At 41.6% G+C, this 21127-nt stretch overlaps 1 protein-coding gene across 5 annotated transcripts in view; it reads right to left on the bottom strand.

The window, feature by feature from the left end:
- The window catches only part of RAD18 (RAD18 E3 ubiquitin protein ligase), a 107188-nt gene that overhangs the window by 5965 nt on the left and 80096 nt on the right, over positions 1–21127 (bottom strand). For 4 of the 5 annotated variants that reach the window (XM_081245042.1, XM_081245044.1, XM_081245045.1 and 1 more), the window contains one exon: positions 4849–4911. The exons of the other annotated variant lie outside the window; for it this stretch is intronic. In XM_081245042.1, coding sequence (XP_081101168.1) covers positions 4849–4911 — 63 coding nt within the window. The remainder of the gene's footprint in view (positions 1–4848; positions 4912–21127) is intronic. 5 annotated transcript variants of the gene reach the window in all.

Genomic DNA, 21127 nt, shown 5'->3' with positions numbered 1-21127 from the left:
AACAGAGGACTGGAGTAACGAGGGGTTGGCTAGTAAGAAGGAAAGAGAATCCTGAAGAATGTATTATAGAAGGAGTAGAAATAAGGAAGAGCTGCTACTCACGGTTGAGATGCAGCACCCCAGGAAGAGCCCTCTCCCCAGACAGATCCAGACACCTGCGTGGAGAGGGCATGGCTGTGGCTAACTGAGTCAGAGCAATGAGCTGCTGGCCAGGGTACACTGTAGGACCAGGCACCGGGGAAGGCCTGCAACCAAGAGGCAAAACCCCTTCTTCCTGCAATGTCTCTCCAGTGCCCTCTACTGATAAAACTTAACATCAGGAGAGCCGGCAAAGGAAAAATATTTAAAAGGCCCAACTCAGTTTTCACAGAGCAGGCAAAAAGGATGAATTTGGAGCTGAGGCAGTAAACTGATAACTGGCACAGGGGCCCTGAGCCTCCATATACAAAATCCCAGCTATCCTGCTGGAAAGACCACATGGAGAAGAACAGGCTCCCAGACTGCATGGAAAGACAGAGAAGTCCAGACACCTCAGTGGAACATCACCTCCAGCCGCCCTGCCAGATGGCTACGTGCCACATAAATAACCACCAGCAGCCTCAGGCCAGCCCAGACTGAAGAATCATAAGCAAATGAAATGGCTGTGGCTTAAGCTCCTAAATTTCTGGGTGATTTGTTACATGGCAATTAAAAACTAAACAGAAACTTTCTGTTCAATTTGTTTTGGTTATCTACTGCTACATTCTCATGAAATAGCACAATCCCTTATTTGGTCATGATTCTAGATCTGGGCAGGGCTCAGAATAGACAGCTTAATTGGGTCTGGAGGATCCACTGTGAGGAAGGCTCACTCACATGGTGGCAAGCTGGCACTGGCTGTTGACTGGAAGCTTGGCTGGAGGGAGGGTTGGACCTCTGTTCTCCTCCAGCTGTCCTCTCTCCATGCCCGGGGTGGGCTTCTCACAGCAGAGGGGCTGGGTCCAAGACGAAGCATCCTAAAAGTGAGTGTTTGGAAAGGACAAGCCCCACTGTGCAAACGCTTACCAAACTTCTTCTCACATCACATGGCCAAACCCAGAATCAACGTGGGCCTCAGGAGTGTGAATACTGGAGGGGCGTGATTCACCGGGGCCACCAAAGTAACCCTAACCCCAGGGGTAATCAGTTGTAAAAATTAATCAAGCTGTACACTTAAGATGTGCATACATTAATAATAGTTATTAATAAGTAATAGTTAATAAAGTTCACTCCTCCAAAGAAAGACAGCCAAATTATTAATAGTCCTCCATTAGAAAATGCGATGGGCTCATTAGCACGCTGCAAATGACTTCTCATGGGGTTAGGATGAAATGCAGATTATCAATAGAGAAAATGATTCTTCCTTTTCTGATTTTATAATGCTAGAAAAAGCTATTTCCTAAAAAAAGATTTTTAAGGCACTAAGAGATAAAGGATTAAAAAAGATTTGTATGTGGCAATCCTCATCCATTCACAGGTTCTCAAAGCCATGTAAGCCATGTCACTAACAGCTAGAATCCACCAGGTAGTGTATTCAGATCCAGTGAATACTGACTGACATATTCAATCCCTCATACGCCTACTGAGTGTCCACCATGGGTCCCCCCAGGCACCGTGTGGGGCGTGATGTATAATGAACATCTGCTCTAGGAAGCGCGTCGGGTGGTAAGCGCCCACTGCTGCGGGAGCAAGGGGAGCAGCCAGGGGCTTCTGAGCAGAGCTGGGAAGGAAGGAATGACAACTCCCGTCCAAAGAAAGGGGAAAAGGCAACTCAGGCGGAAGCAACAGCAGGTACAAGGCAGCATGACTTTGAAGCAAATGTGAGTAGGTCAGCCAGGCTGCAACAAGGCGGGGCGGGGAGGGGAGGAAGGACAGTCCAGGAGCCAGCAGGTAGGCTGGGGCCATGGCTGGAAGAGCCTTGGATGCTGATGTGTCCCTGCAGGACCTTACCACAGAGAGAACACAGGGTATTTTAGGTCTCACGGGCAGAATGAAGTGTACCGACTAGAGGCACAGAGGCAGCTGGATGGCTGTGGTAGGAAGCCAGCGAGAAGAGCGAAGGGCCTGCGCAGGCCGTGGCACAGAGGGGCCAACAGAGACAGTTCAGGGGTCGTCCACAGCCCCGCTACTCAACGCGGGGCCCCAGGAGCAGCGTCAGCAACACCGGGGAGCGTGCTAAAATGTAAACTCCTGAGCCACAGCCCAAATCTCCTGAATCCTCATCTCAGGATTGAGTGGAGCCCAATAATCCGTGTTTTAACAAGTCCTCCAAGTGATCTTGATGTAAATTTAAGTCTGAGGACCACTTATCCATAGGACCTCGCAATCACTGCAGGTGAGAGGTAAGGGAGAATGAGAAGTTGAAGATGATTCTTAGGTTTCTGGCTGGAACAGTGGGGCAGATGGTGATACCACCATTCACTGAGGGAGGGGACAGTGGAAGAGGAGCAGGTCAGGAGAGAAGGGACTCAGACCCTCCGAGGAGACATTCCTCACATTTTATGGATAAGGAAGATGAAATCTGGAAATGTGAAATGATTGACCTGGACCATTTTTCTTCCTATTTTCATTCTGTTCAACATAAATATATCCTGTAGCTCAAAATGGTAAGATGAACCAATATTCACAGATATAAGAACCCAAGACCAGTCTGCAGAAAACAGGGTTTTGTATTGGGTTTTGTTTTGTTTTGTTTTTGCTGCTTATGAAAATACTGCTTTATATGGAGGCATTGTGCTGCTAATAGAACCTCTCAATCATTTATGGAATTAGGAGAACGTGTTGGGGCTGAAATAGTATGTTCTAGAACTAATATCTCAAATATGCCACTTGTGGTACCACAAAATGCCTGTAAACTTAAGATGGGTATTTGTAGAACTATCACATTTTGTTGAAAAGTAAAGCTGTGCAGCCTTTTCCTGATTCTGCTTCTAAAGCTACACTGTGGCATAAGCTGGTTTAAACTGCTCTACACTTGGCTGAAACCAGGAGGCCTGAATTCTTACCCCAGCAGCCCACTAACTAGCTGTGGACCTCAACCTCATCAACTTACCTCTCTGGAGCTCAGCCTCCTTCTTTATAAAATGAAGGGACTGGACTAGATAAGCACTTACATCCTTCCAGCTTTAACATTTATTTTCTGTGAGGATCAAGCGATGGGATTTGTTTTCTAAGTGATTTCTTATAATAATGACTTTAAGAGGTCATCGTTGCCAAGAATGGCCTTGGACTCAGGAATTTTGGGCTACAGCTTGTCATAGCCATTGACGTCAAGGTTTAGTTTAGCATAAACGGGGATTCCTGGTACAAGAGGAAGTAGTTAGCTAACGAGTGGCCTCCTCTCCTAGAATTCAAAGTTCAATAATGCTTAGGTGAGACTAATGCAGCCACAATCTCAAACTTGCATAAAACGCTACTGTTTGAGCCGCCAAATATCTCATTGGCCTGATAAACCTACTCATAATGCTTTCCCTGGATACATCACACTTTTCCATTCTCCCAGTGATTCAGCTATAATACTACAAAATGTCAGCACAGGAAACCTCATTCTTGGGAAAGACAATTTAGCTTAACGGTTCATAGAGCTGAATTTTGACATAGATTAAAATCTCAGCTCCATCACTTATCACTTATTGCTAAGTGACCTTGGATGGAGATTTACCTCTTTCAGCCTCAGAGAGGCTTTCAGAAAGGTGAAGATGTCAAGAACATCAGATGCTGTTAAGAAGTCAAAGGAGATGAAGTCTAAAAAGTTGTCCTTTGGACTTAGCCACATAGAGGTCTTCAATGACTTCAATGAAGGCTATTTCAGAAGAAGGATGGGTCTGGCTGAGGATGCTGATGAGTCAGTGGGAGATGAGGAATGGAAACTGCAAGAGGCCACCTACTGAGAAAGGAAGGAGAGACACGAGAGCAGCTTCAGGATGAGACTGAGTGAGGTGGTAGTTAGTCAGTTGGTTTCAAGATGGGAGAGATTTGGGCTCGCTGAAAACCTAACGAGAGAGAGAAAGAGAGAAAGAGAGAGAAAGAGAGGGAGAGGGAGAGGGAGAGGGAGAGAGAGGACAAGAGAGGGAGAGATGCCTAAACGAGAAAAGAGAACAGGTAACATTCCTGACAAGAGGGTAGGAATGAGGTAGGAGAAACTAGACTCTATAATAAAGAGGCAGCCCTTTATTATAAAATGAAGAAATTATAAAAGGAGGGATAAAATATGTACAAACACAGGCAGATTTATACATTTGGTGTTGGAAAGATGAGGATTCCCATACAATGGCTTCTATTTTCTCTACAAAGGAAGAGAAAAGGTCTTCAGCTAGGCTGGAGCCACTGAAAGAACTAAGAAGGGTTCAAGTAATCCTTGTGAAGAACAAGACAAAGAAATAATCACAGAAACAGTAAAAGGGCTAGGCAGTTTTGAGGGCCCACTTGTGGTATGTGAGCTTCATGAAATTTTAGTGGAACAAATCTGCCCAGTTGTACTACAGTCTTATGACTGGCAACATTTAGGAAAGGATTAAAAGTTTTCTAAAGAGTCTAAGACAGTGCTTAAGGCCCAACTGTTAATGCCTGACTATTAATTGCCCATTGGAACAATTTATCTTTAGAAAAACAACCTCAGACAAGTAACTGGAGTTATTACACTAAGATTCCATTTCTAAGCAGAAATATATAGAAACAAGTAGTGAACTGGAAATCTTTACCTTGATTTTTGTGAATTATTACTTGCTTAAGTCAGTAAGCACAAATATTCTTTGGTTTGAAAATCAATGGTATAGAATTATAATTTATCAGGTCAAAGTACATGCTTATTTCATGATTATGAGAACTCACTTATGTGATGCTTCCCAGGCTTCCTCTTCTTCTAGAAGATCTCTTATGATGTCTGAACTGGAACTAAAAGGACATGTACATCAATATTGCCAGACAATAAAAAGACCGTGGTTTCAAAATCCTAGAAGATGAAAGCTAATCTCTAGTGACAGAAAGCAAACCAGCAGACCAGTGGTTACCTGCAGGGGGCGGGCAAGGAGGGACTACAAAATGGCCCAAGGAAACTTTGGAAGAGATGGATAGGTCATCACGTTGACTGTGCTGACGACTTCACAGTACACATGTGACAAAAGTCATCAAATTGTGTGCTTTAAATATTTGCAGTTTATTATACATCAATTTCAATGAAGCTACAAAAAAACTTAATTAATCAGCAATAATAAAGAAAAAAACTCCCTAAAGCTTAAATAAACGCCTCAGTAAAAAAAGAACCTGGATTCAAATGGAATATAATCATGAGCCTTTTCAATTTCAATTTATGGCGACCAAAGGTCAAATCATGTTTTAAAAACTGCAGTTTAGTAATGAAATTCACAAGAGATATTAAGTTCCTAAGTGTCTGTTAGTCCCTCTGTAACCAAATAAAGTAAAATGTAATTAATTTGAACTGTGCTAATACTGTAATTTGTTATAACGCAACTTAGCTTAAATTGCTACGTAATCTTTGGCCTATCTGTGCAGGGCAGGGCGGGAGGCAGGGGAGCTGAGTAAATAAGGATAGAGAGGACAGGTATTACTTCTTTAAAAGAAAAATGTTTTAAGGCTTTTAGCATCTTGTTCTTACCCAACTAAATTCCTTATGTGTGTGTGTGTGTGTGTGTGTGTGTGTGTGTGTGTATTAGGAAAAAAAGCATTTCTTTAGACATCCAAGACACACAAGACACAGAATATCATGGGCAGTGTATGGGACAACTCAAATAGTCGTCACAACCCCCAGGATAAAGAAGGCTCAAACAAAGGACTAACTCTCTCTCAGGCAAGAGGCAACAGGTTTGGAAATCTTAGTGCCAATCTTATTTCTAGTGATATTCTAAGAGATAACAAAAGTTTAAAAATTATGAAGATTTAAAGTGTCAGTGAATCATTCTCAACCACTTCTGAAAAACTACTTTGAAGCAGTGTTTGCCTACAGTGCTTGAACAAAAAAAAGGGGGGGGGGCAACAGTCAGTAAACACAGTTCTGTACCAAACATTTTACTCAAGGGATTTCCCCAATTCCCAAGACCCTCAAGGAGCTACACGCAGGGTGCCCCTGACTGTGGCTTGTGTGTACAACGGCCTATGTGTAAGCGCTCCATTGGCATTGCAGTGTAGTGACCCTCCAATACAGTGAGCACAATTCAGGATGAGGTTCCTCAAAGGGTAGAAGCAAGACTTCTCATATATGTGGATGGAGAAAACATGTAACAATAATGAAGTATTATAAATTTAGTAATATTGTTAATTTATATTTTATCCATTAGAGAAGCACATATATACGTTTTAAAAATAGTAGTACATATGCCTGTGAGACACTCTCGATTATGTCCATGGATAATTCTTGATATGCATATGCTTTTGCAGACCAGCTGCAATCATTCTTTCAGGTCCCTGCGACAGGAACCATTGACCTAACCTGTCAGAGTACCTAAGCATCTACTACTCTTTTACACTGAGGATGGCCCCCTGGCTCAAATGCAAGTGTCCCTGAAAATAATAACACATTAATTTATCATCAGTCATTTTCACCTTAGTATATACAAGCCTATTATAAGCTTTCCCATTAAACAGCTAGCTAAATATAGTGTTCATTAGGAGAGAAGAGGAAAAAGCAGAAGACCCTCAAGGAGACACAGGCAGATTTCACCAACTTCATTATTTTCCTAAGAGACAGACCCACCTGGCCACTCGCCGGGGAGGGCTAGCATACACTGCCACCCTTATTCCCATAGAAGAGGTCTAAACCTTTCCGTTCACAAGATCCCAACCTTTGTTAATCCTTACTTTGGTGGTAACTACACCAACTTTATCAAGAAAACTGAAGCTGTTTCTGGGAGCTTTTCATTTCCTTCTCTCTACGCCAAGTGATACGGATTCCATCCCCGCTCTTCCTTACCTGAACGGAGCTAGGGCAGTGTCTCTCAACCTTTTTCCATGACTGGCCCCACTCCCCACACCTAAGAAGTCTTTTCAGAGCTTTTTTTTTCCTAATTGCCCCTCCATGAAATTTTAATACCACAGATATAATGTATATCTGTTTACATACTGTGTGTGTGTATACATGCTTTACACGCGGAGTAAGATTTTCTTTTTCACCATCTAGCAACCCCCCCCCAATTCCCACCCCTTGGGGGGTGAAATCGCTCCTACTGAGAACCCATGAGCTAGGGGAATGGGAGAAAGGGGCGGTCATATAGCTTTAGGTCCTGGCAGGTATCACATCACTAGAGAAACAGTAAAGTCGGCTTCCTGCTGACACCCTCCAACACACACACATACAATTTTTTTTCAACAGGAAGGTTACAAAGCATCCCTACTATTCCAGCTAAGTAAGCAGGACAGCCAAGCCTGTCAAATAACCTATTAGTCTGTGATCAATTAACCTCCGGGCTTTCAAACCATCAGTACAAATCACTGATTTGTTGAAGGAAAATATTTGCAGAGCATTAAGGACACAAATCTCAGAGGTTTTTGCTACACTACTTCAGTGAAAACAGATGGTACAGGAGGTTTACAAGACACCTCTCAGAAGTGGTCTGCAATCTCCTCTTCGTCTGCAACTTCAATACTACCAACAAGCATGATGCACAGTGCCTCGATTTCCTCAATTCTCATCACCTTTCCTTCTACTCCAGCTCAGTCACTAACCTGATGATAACCATATCACTAAACTGAATGATAGAAAGTTTGGGAGGCTTGATGTCTACCTAAAATGAAGTTTCAGCATATTTTGCTATGTCTGCTGCTCCAATTCTAGTCACCACTAAGAAACTGTGAGTTGATGCTGACTAATACATTTAAAATAGCAGACAGAAATGTCCATTCCTTTTTAAGGTAATGTACTTACTATATTCTACTCAAAAGCCACATTCCTGAAATTAAACATACTGTTTCACAAACAAGATTTTACAAAGAGACTACTGGGCAAAATAGGCAGTGTTACTAAAATTATCACTCTCAGATCTCTTCCTTGTGTATAGCAGTAATTAGTATTTTTGAAATCCTAATCATTTTAATATGCCTTGGAGATCAAAAATTCCTTTCACACACTTTCAAGGCAGCTAAACAATCCTCCACAGGAGAAAATAAATTACTCCCTCCAGTATACCCAGAGTCAGGGCACGCACAAGCCTACACAGCTGTAGCTTTTAATTCTCAGACAAGAAATTTTTTCAGAGAAAACTTCAGATTCCCTACAATTTGGGTTTGAAACACTCCGGGAGACCATGATTTAAGAGGACAGATGAATGTGGAGTCTGGAACTTGAACGTTAGAGCTCCCTGTGGGAGGGTGTTCAAATCGTGCTGTCTGATGTCACCATCCAGACCAGGCTAGAGTGGATATTATTATACAAATTAAATACATGAGATAAAGATTTATAGGCAAAAAACAGGAATCTTCAATTCTATGGAATTCCCAACCCCTATACAGGAAGAGTCTAGTAGCTCTATTTGGAACACGCACACTTACTTTTTCATACCATTTAGACTTCATTTTCAGCTCAGACTTTTAGAAGTGTAAGCTCACCTGCTTTCTTCTTCGTTTGCTGGCTGCTGGGTGGTCTTTGTCCTAGTTGGTTTCCTATAATACTTTACTCTTATCATTCTCTGATCAAAAGTAGTGGCATAACATCTTATCAGGTGAAGGAAAACACTTTCTTTGCTTATTTCTCTTGCAGCCTTCTATTTCTACCAGTCAAGATTTTACCACCAAAGCTGAAAAGTGACATACCAAATTCCTCTGGCAAAGGGATGACTGCTCGTACTACCCAGAGGAAAAAAGTCACAGGTTTTAGTGTTGGACAAAGTCAAGGTTTCAGTCTTGTTTCTGTCATTTAGTGTACCCTGGGAAAGTTACTTAATCTTTCCAAGTCTCAATATCCTCACCTGTAAAGTCAGGATAATAAGACATAGTTCAAAGGAATATTTTAAAGATTAACCAATATAATACATAGAATGTTTAGCATAGAGCTTGGCACACAGTAAGTGTTCAATAAATGCTGCATCCGTTTTCATAAACCAGATTTGGGTCTGAATTACCCAAATAACTACCTCCACACCATGCTTCAATTTGCCCTAGGAGACCAGATCACTATGTGCTGTTTTAATCTTTAATCTTTGGTTTCTATGACACCAGGGTGCAAATTCATCAGAACTTTTTATTTATCCAGCATGGCAGGTACACAGGGTACTGTGGGGTAGGTAAAATGCAAACATCTGCTATAAAAATCCTGCGGATTAAAGATTACTTACAAGTGGAATTTTTCTATTATCTACTAGTTACTCTCCACCAATCCCCACCCCCCACAAATCTCCCCTCATAATTGTGGCATTAATTTGAGCATGGTTGAGTATATCCAACTTAAAAAAATACCTCTTTAAGGGCTGATCACTGGAGGACTGATGGATATATAAGCCCGCTAGACAACAGTACTTAAATAAATGCTACCAACTCCATGAATCCTTCCTCACACCCCTGTTTCAAACACTCTGTTCTGTAGGGTGAGCAACAGCTTATGTGCCAAGTATTTTAGCAAGTGGCTGACACTAATATTAGAATAGCAAACATCCTAGGTTGAAAAAAAAAATCACTCAATGACAAAACAAAACATTACCATTTTGTTAGCAGTTACTTCTACAAATCACTGTGATGCCTAGTTTATATACACTAGCTTTAATTCATATAAGAACCCTAGGTTTTATCCCCAATTGACAGGTAGACAAAAACTCAGAGAAGCTAAAGGGAAAAGAGGGATGTTTTCATGGTCTCCACTAGATCTAGAAAAAGATAAAATGAAGAAAGCTCCAGATTCAGATATAAGAAAAATATAATAACAGAACGAACTTATTTATCAAGTAATATGTGGAAAATCCTTAATAAGAGAAGAAATGTTCAATTTACAAAGAATTCATAATACATGATCACCTCATTTGCTTTTCAGAATCACCCAGAGAGGCTGGCAGGGCACAAACACTATCATCCTATTTTATCAATGAGGAAACTGAAGCCAGGGAAATTAATTCAATAATCTACCATGTGCCAGGCACCCTGCTAGAGGCACAAAGCCATGGCTGAGCTGATGAACAAAGATGGATGGCTAGGTACAGGGATCTGATGGATGCATATAAATTTCAAGGACTCGATGTCATAGCATCTTAGGGGAAGATACACTCCCTCAGAACAATGCCCCATTCATCCAAAGGACTGTAGATCCCAGGTACCACCTAGTTTAAGCTCTTTTGAAAATGCAAAAGATATGGGAACACGACTCCATGTTCCCACATTTTCTCTACAAGCTTTCAACAATCAAAATTCTCCATCTGAAACAAGACGAACCATTTAGCTTTCAGGGGTATTCTGAAGTCCAGAAATGTTCCCAGAAAAAAAAAAAAACAACAGTCTGTAATAAAATACAAAACAGTAAGGTATATTAGTAGAAAAAGATTTTGTGGCAACTTTAAATTCATTCAATGACACATTCTTAACAGTTAAAAACCAAATGTAATGTGTTAACCTTCCAAAAACAACTAAGAAGATTTTAAAAAATAACAAAGCTATCATTGAATTACAGTAAGATACTTACACCTTAGGTTCAGTTACTTTGACAAGGTTTTCTTTAGATACTGTTTTCTCTTAATTTGACCAGAAACATAAACACCTATTCAGCAATTTTCTTAATAATTCCAGTGCCCCTAAATTACAAAACCCCGTTACTATATCTGTCTTACCTACTGCTGCATCACGAACCTTCACGAACCAATTTATATGACACTGACGAAGATGATGACGATTTCCAAAACTTTATTGTAAAGTACCTACTCTTTTTTTGGCTAAAGTAGATTCATATCTTTACATGGTTCAAAATCAAAATGACACGAGAAGATGGACACTGAGAGGTCTCACTTCCTCCTCTGTCACCAGGCAATCCGTTCGCCTCTGACTCCAGCACATAATCACTTATTAGTTTGTTGTTTATTCTTCTGATGTTTCTTTATGCAAAACCAAACAAATAAAAGTATACTCATTTCCTCCCCTTTTAGAAAAGAAACAGAATGCTTTCTATTCTGTTCTGAATTTTGGTCTTTTCACTTGCAAACGTATCCTGGAAATCTCTCCATGTCAGCATGTAGAGATTTTCTTTTTTGAACAATCACATAGCATCTCATTGTGTGGATGTACCAGAGTTTAATCAACCAGCCCCCAAGGATGAATACTCAAAGTAGTTTCCAACCTTCTGTTATGATAAACTATGACTCGATGAGTAACTCCAGGTATAGTCATTTGTACACGTGCAGGTGTACCTATAGGACAAATTCATGAGAATACTGGGTAAAAGGCCAAACAGTACTTTTGGTTGGTCTCACCAGCTTCCTCTCCTTAGGGACTGTATTATGTAGCACTCCAACCAGTAATAAATGAGTGTGTGTTTCCTCATATCCTTACTGCAGAGTCTATTAGCAAATGTTAAGATGCTTGCCAACCTAACGGGTGAGAAATAGATGCAATTTGCATTTCTCTCTGGGCAAACCATCTGTTCAGGGCTTTAGCCCATTTTTCTTTTGAGTTTGTGGGTCCTTTCCTTCTCAGTCTCTAGGTGCTCAAAAAGAATATCAAATCTTGAATGTTTTAAAAAGGTTCTATTAAACCTCTATACATGATAAGAAAATGTATTAGCATGTCTTCTTTCATAGTCAACAACATTTCTAAGTTATATCTGAAAGTTAAACACATTCGAAGTTTTTTCTTAGTTGATGACAAAGAATTCCAAAGCAAGCATCTACTATATGGGCAATCCTCACTATCAGGTGATCCTACAAAACTTTCCTGGCACGTTCTGTTTCCCATTCTCAAAGGCTCACACCTCAAACTGCCTACCCGCCAGTCCACCCCAATCTCAGCTGATGAAACTGCCTTAACTACGTTAAGAAGATAAAAGCAGGGGAGTTCCCTGGTGGCCTAGTGCTTAGGATTCTGGGCTTTCACCGCCAAGGCCCAGGTTCAACCTCTGGTTGGGGAACTGAGATCCCGCAAGCCACGCAGAGCAGCCAAAAATTTAAAAACAAAAAAACCGGCAGGAACTTGCTGCCCCTGCAACTGTGCCTATGTCCCGCCTTCCTTGCTGCTCCTACGGGTCAGTCAACCCCACTCCTACCAAAGGCCGACCCTTCCACCTGCTCCCACCTCGCTGCGTCCTCGGGACGTCACTCACGCAGCTGGCTCCCCACCCCTCATCAGTGTCCCCTTCTCAACCGTATATTCCCATCAAAGCCCTCCTGCAATCCCGTGCTCCTCCACGTACAGTCCTAATCTCCGCCACCCTTCACAGCAGAAGTTCCTGAGAGCTGGTGGGAGTTGCTCTCTCCTTCGTCCCCTCAGGCTTCCCCTCAGTGCACACTGGTCAGTCTTCCAGGGAACCCCTTCACTCGAAGCCACACTTGCTAAAACCTTCATGTTGCCCAAGCCCACAGTCCCTGCTCCCTAGTCAAATGTTTAAGTCTTGTCTCATTTGACTTCTCATCTGTTTTCTTCTGTCAGCTTCCACGGTATCACAACGTCTTAGTTTTCTTCATCCACCACTGGTCTCATTCTTCCTGGATCTCCTTTGCTCAGTCTTTTCTACATGCTTCTACTTCCTCAATGTTGGAGTGAGAGAGGGTTCAGTCCTGGGTGCCTTCTTCTTCTTCTGCACACCTGCACTACAGGCTCGGAGCCAACACCATGCCTTTAAGTGTATCTCGGGCCCTGATCGCTCTCCCTACTGCCGCCGCCTTGTCTGATATCTCTACTTGCTCATCTCACAGGCCCAAACAAAACCCCTGATCACCAACACGACCCACTGCCCAACCCCTGGCCAAGCTTTGTACTGCCTCTCTCAGATTTCCCCATCTTACTTAGCAAGTACCACCATGCACCCAGTTGTGAAAGCCAAAATTCATCCACAGGCTGAGCTTTTCCTGTCCTACCACGTCCAAACCACCTGCACGTGCTGTCTATCCTACCTCCAAAATATATCCCCAATCCCACCCATTTCCATCTTTACCATGATGGTCCTAATCTGCTCTACCATGACCCCTCGGACGGACTGGACCAAAGCCTAACTGGTCTCCCTGCTGCCACTCGCTTCACCTCTAACCCCCCGTTCACTCTTCACAGCATCTGGAGTCACCCTTTTAAACCATATAAACCAGACCATACTGTTACCAGATCAATATTGATAAGTCAGTTGGTCCCCAAATTCATCTATAGATTGAATTTAATCTCATCCAAAATTCCAGTAGACCTCTTCTTTCTTTTTTAGCAACTGAAAAATTAATTTTAAAGTTTATATAGAGATGCAAAAGGACCCAGAATAGCCAAAACAATTGTTAAGCCCATGGCAGTACCTCTGGCCTCCAGCATCAATCATCTTTTTGATGGAAGTGTCTGGCACACAAATGCTATCATTTTCTTAGGTGGCAAGAAAAGGGTTAGGAAATACTGTATTCAAGAGAGAATCATACCTTTCAGGTCAATCACTTTAAATTCTTATAAAAAGTGAAGAAAAGTACTGTGTATTTTTTTTCAAGGAAGAGATAAAAGGACATTAGGTTAATTCCGAACACTGGAATCCTCTTGGCCCTCTGGAAAAAACTCAATTTCGAGGTACAATCAAATATTTGTGCTTATGTTTAACTTACAAATTTAAGGGGAAAAAAGAAAAAAACGAAGACATCAACTCTGAGAGTCTAATGTAAGGGACAAATTTTTTTAATTAGCAAAATTTTCACTGCTACAACTAGATACTGAATCAAAACCTCAAGTTAAGTGGGCAGGGGGACAAAATCATGATGCTTCATTTTGTTCTGACTCAACTATTAGCAGCATAAATGACCAACACAAAAAAACCCCAGTACTAGAAGACAACGAGATCACAGTAACAGGTTACAATATTCAGCCCCATAAGGAGAAACGAATTACAAGACAAGCAGCATCTCAAGGTGAAAATTTCCGCTACCACTGAAGACGCTTTCATTCGAATACAAGCCCCCTTGACAACAAGAGGCAGGGTATGAAGCTCATGATGGGAGCAGCATGTCTTCTGCACAGCCAGGCCAACTTCTGTATCATCTGCCCAGCTGCCCATGCTGAGGACGCATGTTCAACTGTACAAATGTGGGATGCCTGGCCAATACCAACCACCAAACCACAGAAACCCAGTATCAAGTCAAAGTTCAGGCCATAAAACTCTAGTTTTACAATCTGTTCAAGGAGGAGGAGAATTTTAGAACTACCTTATACTGCTGGGTTTTAGGCAGTGGACACTGAACCACCTTGTGACTCAGTTCCCACAAAGATGAGGCCTTAGACCAAATGATCTACTTTATGAGAATTATCCCTCCAAAATGACATTGACTCCAAATTTTAATGTTGACACACATTTTTAAATTTTTGATTTGTACTATTACCCATTCTCCAGTAACAAGATGTAAAAGGCTCTAACGAAATGTGCTTACTAGGGCAGGGGCAGCGTAGTAAAGCACCTTACAGGCTTCCACAAGTGACTTCTGCAGAATTACCTAAAAAATAACAAGCCTCCGCATTTGAGGCCCATCGTATTTTAATGCTTGAATCTCTCTAAGATACAAGAACAGTGGGTACTACTTACATGGTAAAATCAATAGGAGTAAGCAAAATCAGCAATTTAATATGTACCCATGTTCCAGAATGTGACTATTTGTGTGGGACTAAGAGAACAAAGAAGACGTGCAAATAAACACGGCATGTCCCTCTGACAGGACAACCATATAATCTACCATCTAAACCCACACACTTGGGAGAGTGATACAGGGTACTACTAATAATGATGCCAAGAGAATAAGTGGGAACCAGCCGATCTCAGAGACACCAGAACATATGGTCATTCTATGTCTAACTGACATTTTAAATAACTCAATTAAAATGCTGTTCTACTCACAAAGGAATCAATGGCACCCAGGATAAAAATTCTGATGCAATTCATGTTATAATGGGGAAAAATCTGGGCTGAGAATTACTGGCTTCAATTCTATCCAGTGAATGACTTGAGATAAGTCACATCACCTCTCTAGGCCTCCATTTCCTTACCTGTGATATGAAGCTACTACATTTAGTGATTTCTCAAGGTACCTTTGAAATTGAAAATGTTTGTATTCTATCCTAATGTGCCTTCTTCCCAGGCTCTGAAGGTCTCCAAGGAGATCTCATAACATGTGTTCCTCTGATTTAAAAGCAAAGATAGTATAAATTGAGAAGGCAGGAAAAAAGTTCTGACTTTAACTTTCAAGTTGACTAAAACAAATGATAAACTTGAACAATTCACTGAAAATACAAAATTCCAACAGTACGATGTGCAAGTTACATATCATTTCTAGTTCATCCAATGTCATTCACCAGAACAAGACTAAAGGATTCTGATTCTGACATTTTGTTTTAAACTAGAGAAACCTCTTAACTGCCTGCCTATGTTTGGGGGTCTGGGAGTGCTGATCCCAAATAAGTATAGATCGTCTAACATTTAGAAGGAACTGGTAGTTCCTTCAAGGTCTCATACTTACTCTGCTCCAAGCATTATGAAAAATATGTTCTCACCTACTCTCTTTTTTTTATTTTAATGAAGAACTAAACTCTGAACCAGTCAAGATTATATCTCAGTTTTATGAATCAAGCCAAATATACGCAGAAGCACATTGAAACAAGAATTCCTATATGGTTTACAAAATGTCTGAAAAACTAAAAAGGGAAACACATTTTTAAAAACTTCAACCTTATGCAAATAGCAAGTATTACCACGTCATGCCAACCCAAACTCTCAACACTACAGTCATCGTTCCAAAACCTCCGGTGACAATCAGACACTGCTACAAGCTATGACAATGAAGGTATCATGTGACAAGTGCGGAACCTGGAAGGGACTGCCAATTTCAACAAGCATTTTAGATACACAAGTTAGCAACCACTATGGAATTGTAAAACTCTCTCCTGATACAGAAAATTGAAGGGCGCAAAGTAATTTTACAGAGGATCTTTATATCATGGCAGTTCATGAATTTGGTGAAAACAAAGAAAAATATCTACCACCTAGGGTTGACTCAGAATGCTGAAAAATCATGAATTTATTATAAAACAAAAACAAAAAAATCTATAGAGAAGCCCATCAGATTACCCAGTGAAAATGCAAAAAAAAAAAAAAAAAAATCCGGGCTTCCCTGGTGGCGCAGTAGTTGAGAGTCTGCCTGCCGATGCAGGGGACACGGGTTCGTGCCCCGGTCCGGGAAGATCCCACATGCCGCGGAGCGGCTAGGCCCGTGAGCCATGGCCACTGAGCCTGCGCATCCGGAGCCTGTTCTCTGCAACGGGAGAGGCCACAACAGTGAGAGGCCCGTGTACCACAGAAAAAAAAAAAAAAGATCCCTAAAAGGTGCCAACGTGAAGTATCTGAGATTAGAAGAACCTCATTATTTAACAGCAAATACCCTTTGCCGATGAGAACGGGAGAAAAGATAAAAACTATCTGTACTTTCACATTGTTCTGGGAGAATCACTACTCAAACCACTTTTACAAGTATATATTCACTAATAAAAACATGGTAACTGAAGACGATGAGGCCTATTGTAAACGGTGCATGTTTTCTCTTTTGATGAAACGTAAAGGCTGGGTAAGCTACATTATCTGAGGTGGAATCAGTCTATAAAGTAAAAATATTAGCACAAGAAAGCAAAACTGATAAAACAAGTAAGACAACCAAGAGGAAAACAGAATTCTTCCTTCACGCTTCATTTATGGATTAAATTTTAACATAGTACAAAATAATGCACTTTATGGAATGCACTACACAGGGCTTTATTAATTTATATGACTAAATGTAATACGTAATATTAAATGAAAGAAAATAAAAGAGTTCAGTAACTAAACTTACTAGAAACTGTGCAATTTACCACTGAACAAAATGTTTCAATGACTTTGGTTTTCCAATATTCAATACATTCTTTGAATATTTTCATGCCACTATGTCTCCTTATTTTGATGTTATAATGTACTTTTTAAAAAAAACTTTAGGGCTTCCCTGGTGGCGCAGTGGTTGGGAGTCCACCTGCCGATGCAGGGGACACGGGTTCGTGCCCCGGTCCGGGAAGATCCCACATGCCGTGGAGCCGCTGGGCCCGTGAGCCATGGACACTGAGCCTGCGCGTCCGGAGCCTGTGCTTCGCAATGGAAGGGGCCACAACAGTGAGAGGCCCGCGTACAGCAAAAAAAAAAAAAAACTTTAATTTTAGAATAGTTTTATATTTACAGAGACGTTGCAGAGATAGTACAGGAAGTTCCCATGTGCCCCACATCCAGTTTCTTCTATTGTTAACATCCTACATTAGGTCTGATACATTAGTTACAACCAATGAAGCAATATTAATACATTATCATTACTAAGGTTCATATTTTATTTATATTTCTTTAGTCTTTACTTAATGTCCTTTTTTGGTTCCAGGATCCCATTCAGGACACCACATTACATTTAGTAGTTTTATCTCCTTAGGTGCCTCCAGACAGTGTTGGTTTCTCAGACTTTCCTTGTTTTTGATGACCGTGACAGTTTTGAAGCATGCTGGTCAGGTTATTTTGCAGAATGACCCTCAACTGGAGTTTGTCTGATGTTTTTCTCACAGTCTGACTGAGGTTAATGAGTTTGGAGGAGGAAGACCACACAGGTAATGTGTCATTTCCAGGGCATCACACCAAGAGCAAACACGCCATCAACATAACACTGCTGTTGATGTTGACCTTGATCTCTTGGCTGAGGTATGTCTGTCAGGTTTTTGTTTTCTCTTCTTCTCCCCTCCTTTTCCCTTTCCTTTCTTCTCGCCTTCCTTCCCCCCCGCCTTTTCTGTCTCTTTTTCTAGCATTTCCCTGCTTCCTGCCCCAGTCCTGGATTCAGCCATTTCTCCAAGAAGCACTGGTTCCTTCTTTTGGAAAATGTTATTAAATACCAAGATCAGGGCACTAGGTGTGCTCCTTGCAACTGTGCTGTCCTTGCTTCTGGGCCCTGGCAGCTCACAGAAAAAGGAAACACATGTGTAAAATAACTAGCTCACTTACACACACAGATCTATAAATATTTCTGTATGTATCCATCTGACTCTATATTAAGTTAAACATGAGTTCATTTTAAGGTCTCCAATTCTAATCCACTACCACATGGATAGTTTTAGCCTTATTTGTCTGTAATCTCCCCTCCAAAGTCAGAAACCTGACTCCCATTTGCCATCCACTTAAGACAAAGACACACAAGTAACATGACAGAAAAAAAAATATTACGCTAAGCTATGGATGAGAACGCTAAGCTACGGACGAGCAGAATTAGACAAAAGTCTTCTGAAATAAGTCAGGGAAAAACCCCAGCAAATACATATTAGAGAAATATTTAAGGTTCACACATCAGTGCAAATCAAAGAGTACAGAGAAGTATACTTCAAAATACCTTCTAATTCTTAATCATGAAGAAACAATTCTGTGTAAAAAACATTTAAAAATAATTGCTATTAAAGGTGCCAAATAAAAGGTTAGCTTTCTCCCCCCCTTTTTGTCCAAGGAGGATTCAAAGGCACACAATATTGTCACCTATTAATGAGGTACTTCTAAAGACTTTCCCCAGAAAGACCAGCAGGCTTCTTCTGCCACACCCTGGAGAGTCATGTCCGAAGCGGAGAGGACATCCACAGACACCACAAGGCCCATTAACAGTGCTCTAACTGCCGCGGAGGAGAAACAAACCAGGATAATGAGGAAATATTCCCAACAATCAAAGAACTCCCAGTTCCGTGCTTGTGATTTTTCTGCCTAAGACCCAGAGATTTTTATTTAGTATGTTGGTGATCTTCAGTTTGATAAAAAAAGATTACTTCATACTTCAGTTCATTATCTATCACACAAGAGGAAAAAGTAAATTGTTTCTCATCAACAAACACATTTTCCTCCAGCAGTTTGTGGACCCATTTGTCTCAGAGCTTTCTAGATTATCTGTCCCTTTCTCTCCCTGGCATCTGCTCGTCTACCACTTATTCAACAGCCCCCAAATACCCTTACGTCTCCCCTTCCTGGCAGCGACGGGCAAGTGAGCTTGGCAAACAGGGGCACAGAGGGGCAATGAGCTCTGGGACTCCCCCCCACCCCCGCTCCTGCCTTCTCTTGGGTCCGAGATACAGACAGAAGTCTACAGTACCCCATTTGCATTAATAGAGTCTACAGAAAACCAAACCAGTTTCCTGTCTTCAGTTGGAATCACGGCCTGGGCAGATCCCACTGGTGCCCTGACCCTACCCCCTTGCCCTCATCCCCTGACGTACTTGATCTCCAAACGTAAGCGCCTTTGCCTGACGTGCTAGAGCCAGCTCTGTCGCCAGCATGGAAGGCTGGAAGCAGCAGGGAGCAGCCCCCAACCAAATGACATACCCCTGCCCCTTGCCTTGGGTGGGACAACTCAGGTGTGTGTTTTAAACCAGCTCCCAGTTCCCAGGAGGGATAAACCCCAGTCGCTCACAGTGACGTCTGGTTTGATAATATGCCCCTGAAATGCTATCTTCCCTTTCCTGTTGCACTTCCCCACTCCCTACAGTGTGGTTCTTTCACCTTCTAAATTAACCACTTCCACTCAAATCCTTGTCTCGGGGTCTGCTTCTCAGGAAGCCCAAACATTTCAAGCACTGCATGTTTACACTCTTTCAAGAATGTGAAGAGTGAGCCGGCTTGGCCATAAGCATATTATCAGTCAGGCCAACTTGGGCTCTGAGGTCAACTAGACCTCGGCTCAAGTCCTGGTACTGCCATCTACCATGTGTACAACCCTAAGCTGCTTATGTGACTCCTGAGACCTTTCATTTCCACTTCTCTAAAATGGGCTTGCCTGTGGACTAAGTGATATAACACAGAACGCTCCTAGCACTCACATATTGTTGAGTCCAAAAACCTTCTACAAAACCCATGAGCTTTTCAATAGCAAGCATCAAGGGACATACCCCCAAGGACTCTTTGAGCTCCTCTCCTCAGAATCCTCATCTTGCTGTACTCACCAATTCTGAACTATTAGGTTTACCCAGTCCTAACCAAGACCGCAGTGAAAGAACTGACTAAACAAAAATTGTAATCTCAACACACAAGTCAGCTTTGCCCCTCTGGCTGAGAGGCCACTTTGATGATAGAGGCAGTGTTTCCCATTCCCTTCAATAAGCAATAAACCCAGCGTGGTCTTATCAACTGGCTGATGGTGCCAGTACTCTACATTCCTCAGATGATTGTCACAATGGCACTTTTTCTCTTACAATTTCCCCATCATTCTCCAATTGACTCAGAATTTAAGAAAAGCTGAAACTTAACTACTACTTGAATTTTCCAACAAATTGTAATCAAGATTTCTTCACATATTTTTGTTTTTTGCTCTCTTGCTCTTAAGAAGTTTGCACAGATAGCTCTTGGAAAAATGACTGAAAAGTGAGAAAAAGTTGTACCAAAATATATGAAATGCGTGGCCCATAGTTAATACGCCTCTTTGTCAACGTTTCCGGTGTTCTGTGCCTGTCTGTATTGGAATTCCTATACAATGATGCTGCTACTGACCTAGCATCAAAGAAGAGGTAATGGTTTTGGCCAGGAAGTGTGAAAAGTTAAAATGTACTCGTTCACACCTTATCTGACCCAGGTTCTTTTATGACCAGCACTGGGCATCTGCAAGAAGGTTCACGCAGGTTACAGGTTACCAAGCAGTGAAATTAGGTGGTCTCTGTGATACTCTTCATTCCTACTGAAATCAAAGTCCCTGCTTCATTAGCCCACACTCTCTAACACACCAAAGCTGAGGTAACCATGTTGGGTCGGTCCTGAACAGACTGACTGAAATAAATATGGTTTCAGAGACTGAAAACAATACTCAGCATCCCATGTAGATCCCTGGCTACCACTTTTTTAGCCAATAAATCGTAACTATAAATCTTTCCTTTAGAAAATCTTCTGGTATAAATAAGCTTCTCTGATTATGGAAAATGACCCCTTCCAATAAATTTTTTTAATTTTAAC

Source organism: Mesoplodon bidens (assembly GCF_964165515.1).
Source record: "Mesoplodon bidens genome assembly, chromosome: 10".
Lineage (NCBI taxonomy): Eukaryota > Metazoa > Chordata > Mammalia > Artiodactyla > Ziphiidae > Mesoplodon > Mesoplodon bidens.
This window is presented reverse-complemented; position numbering and strand designations above follow the sequence as displayed.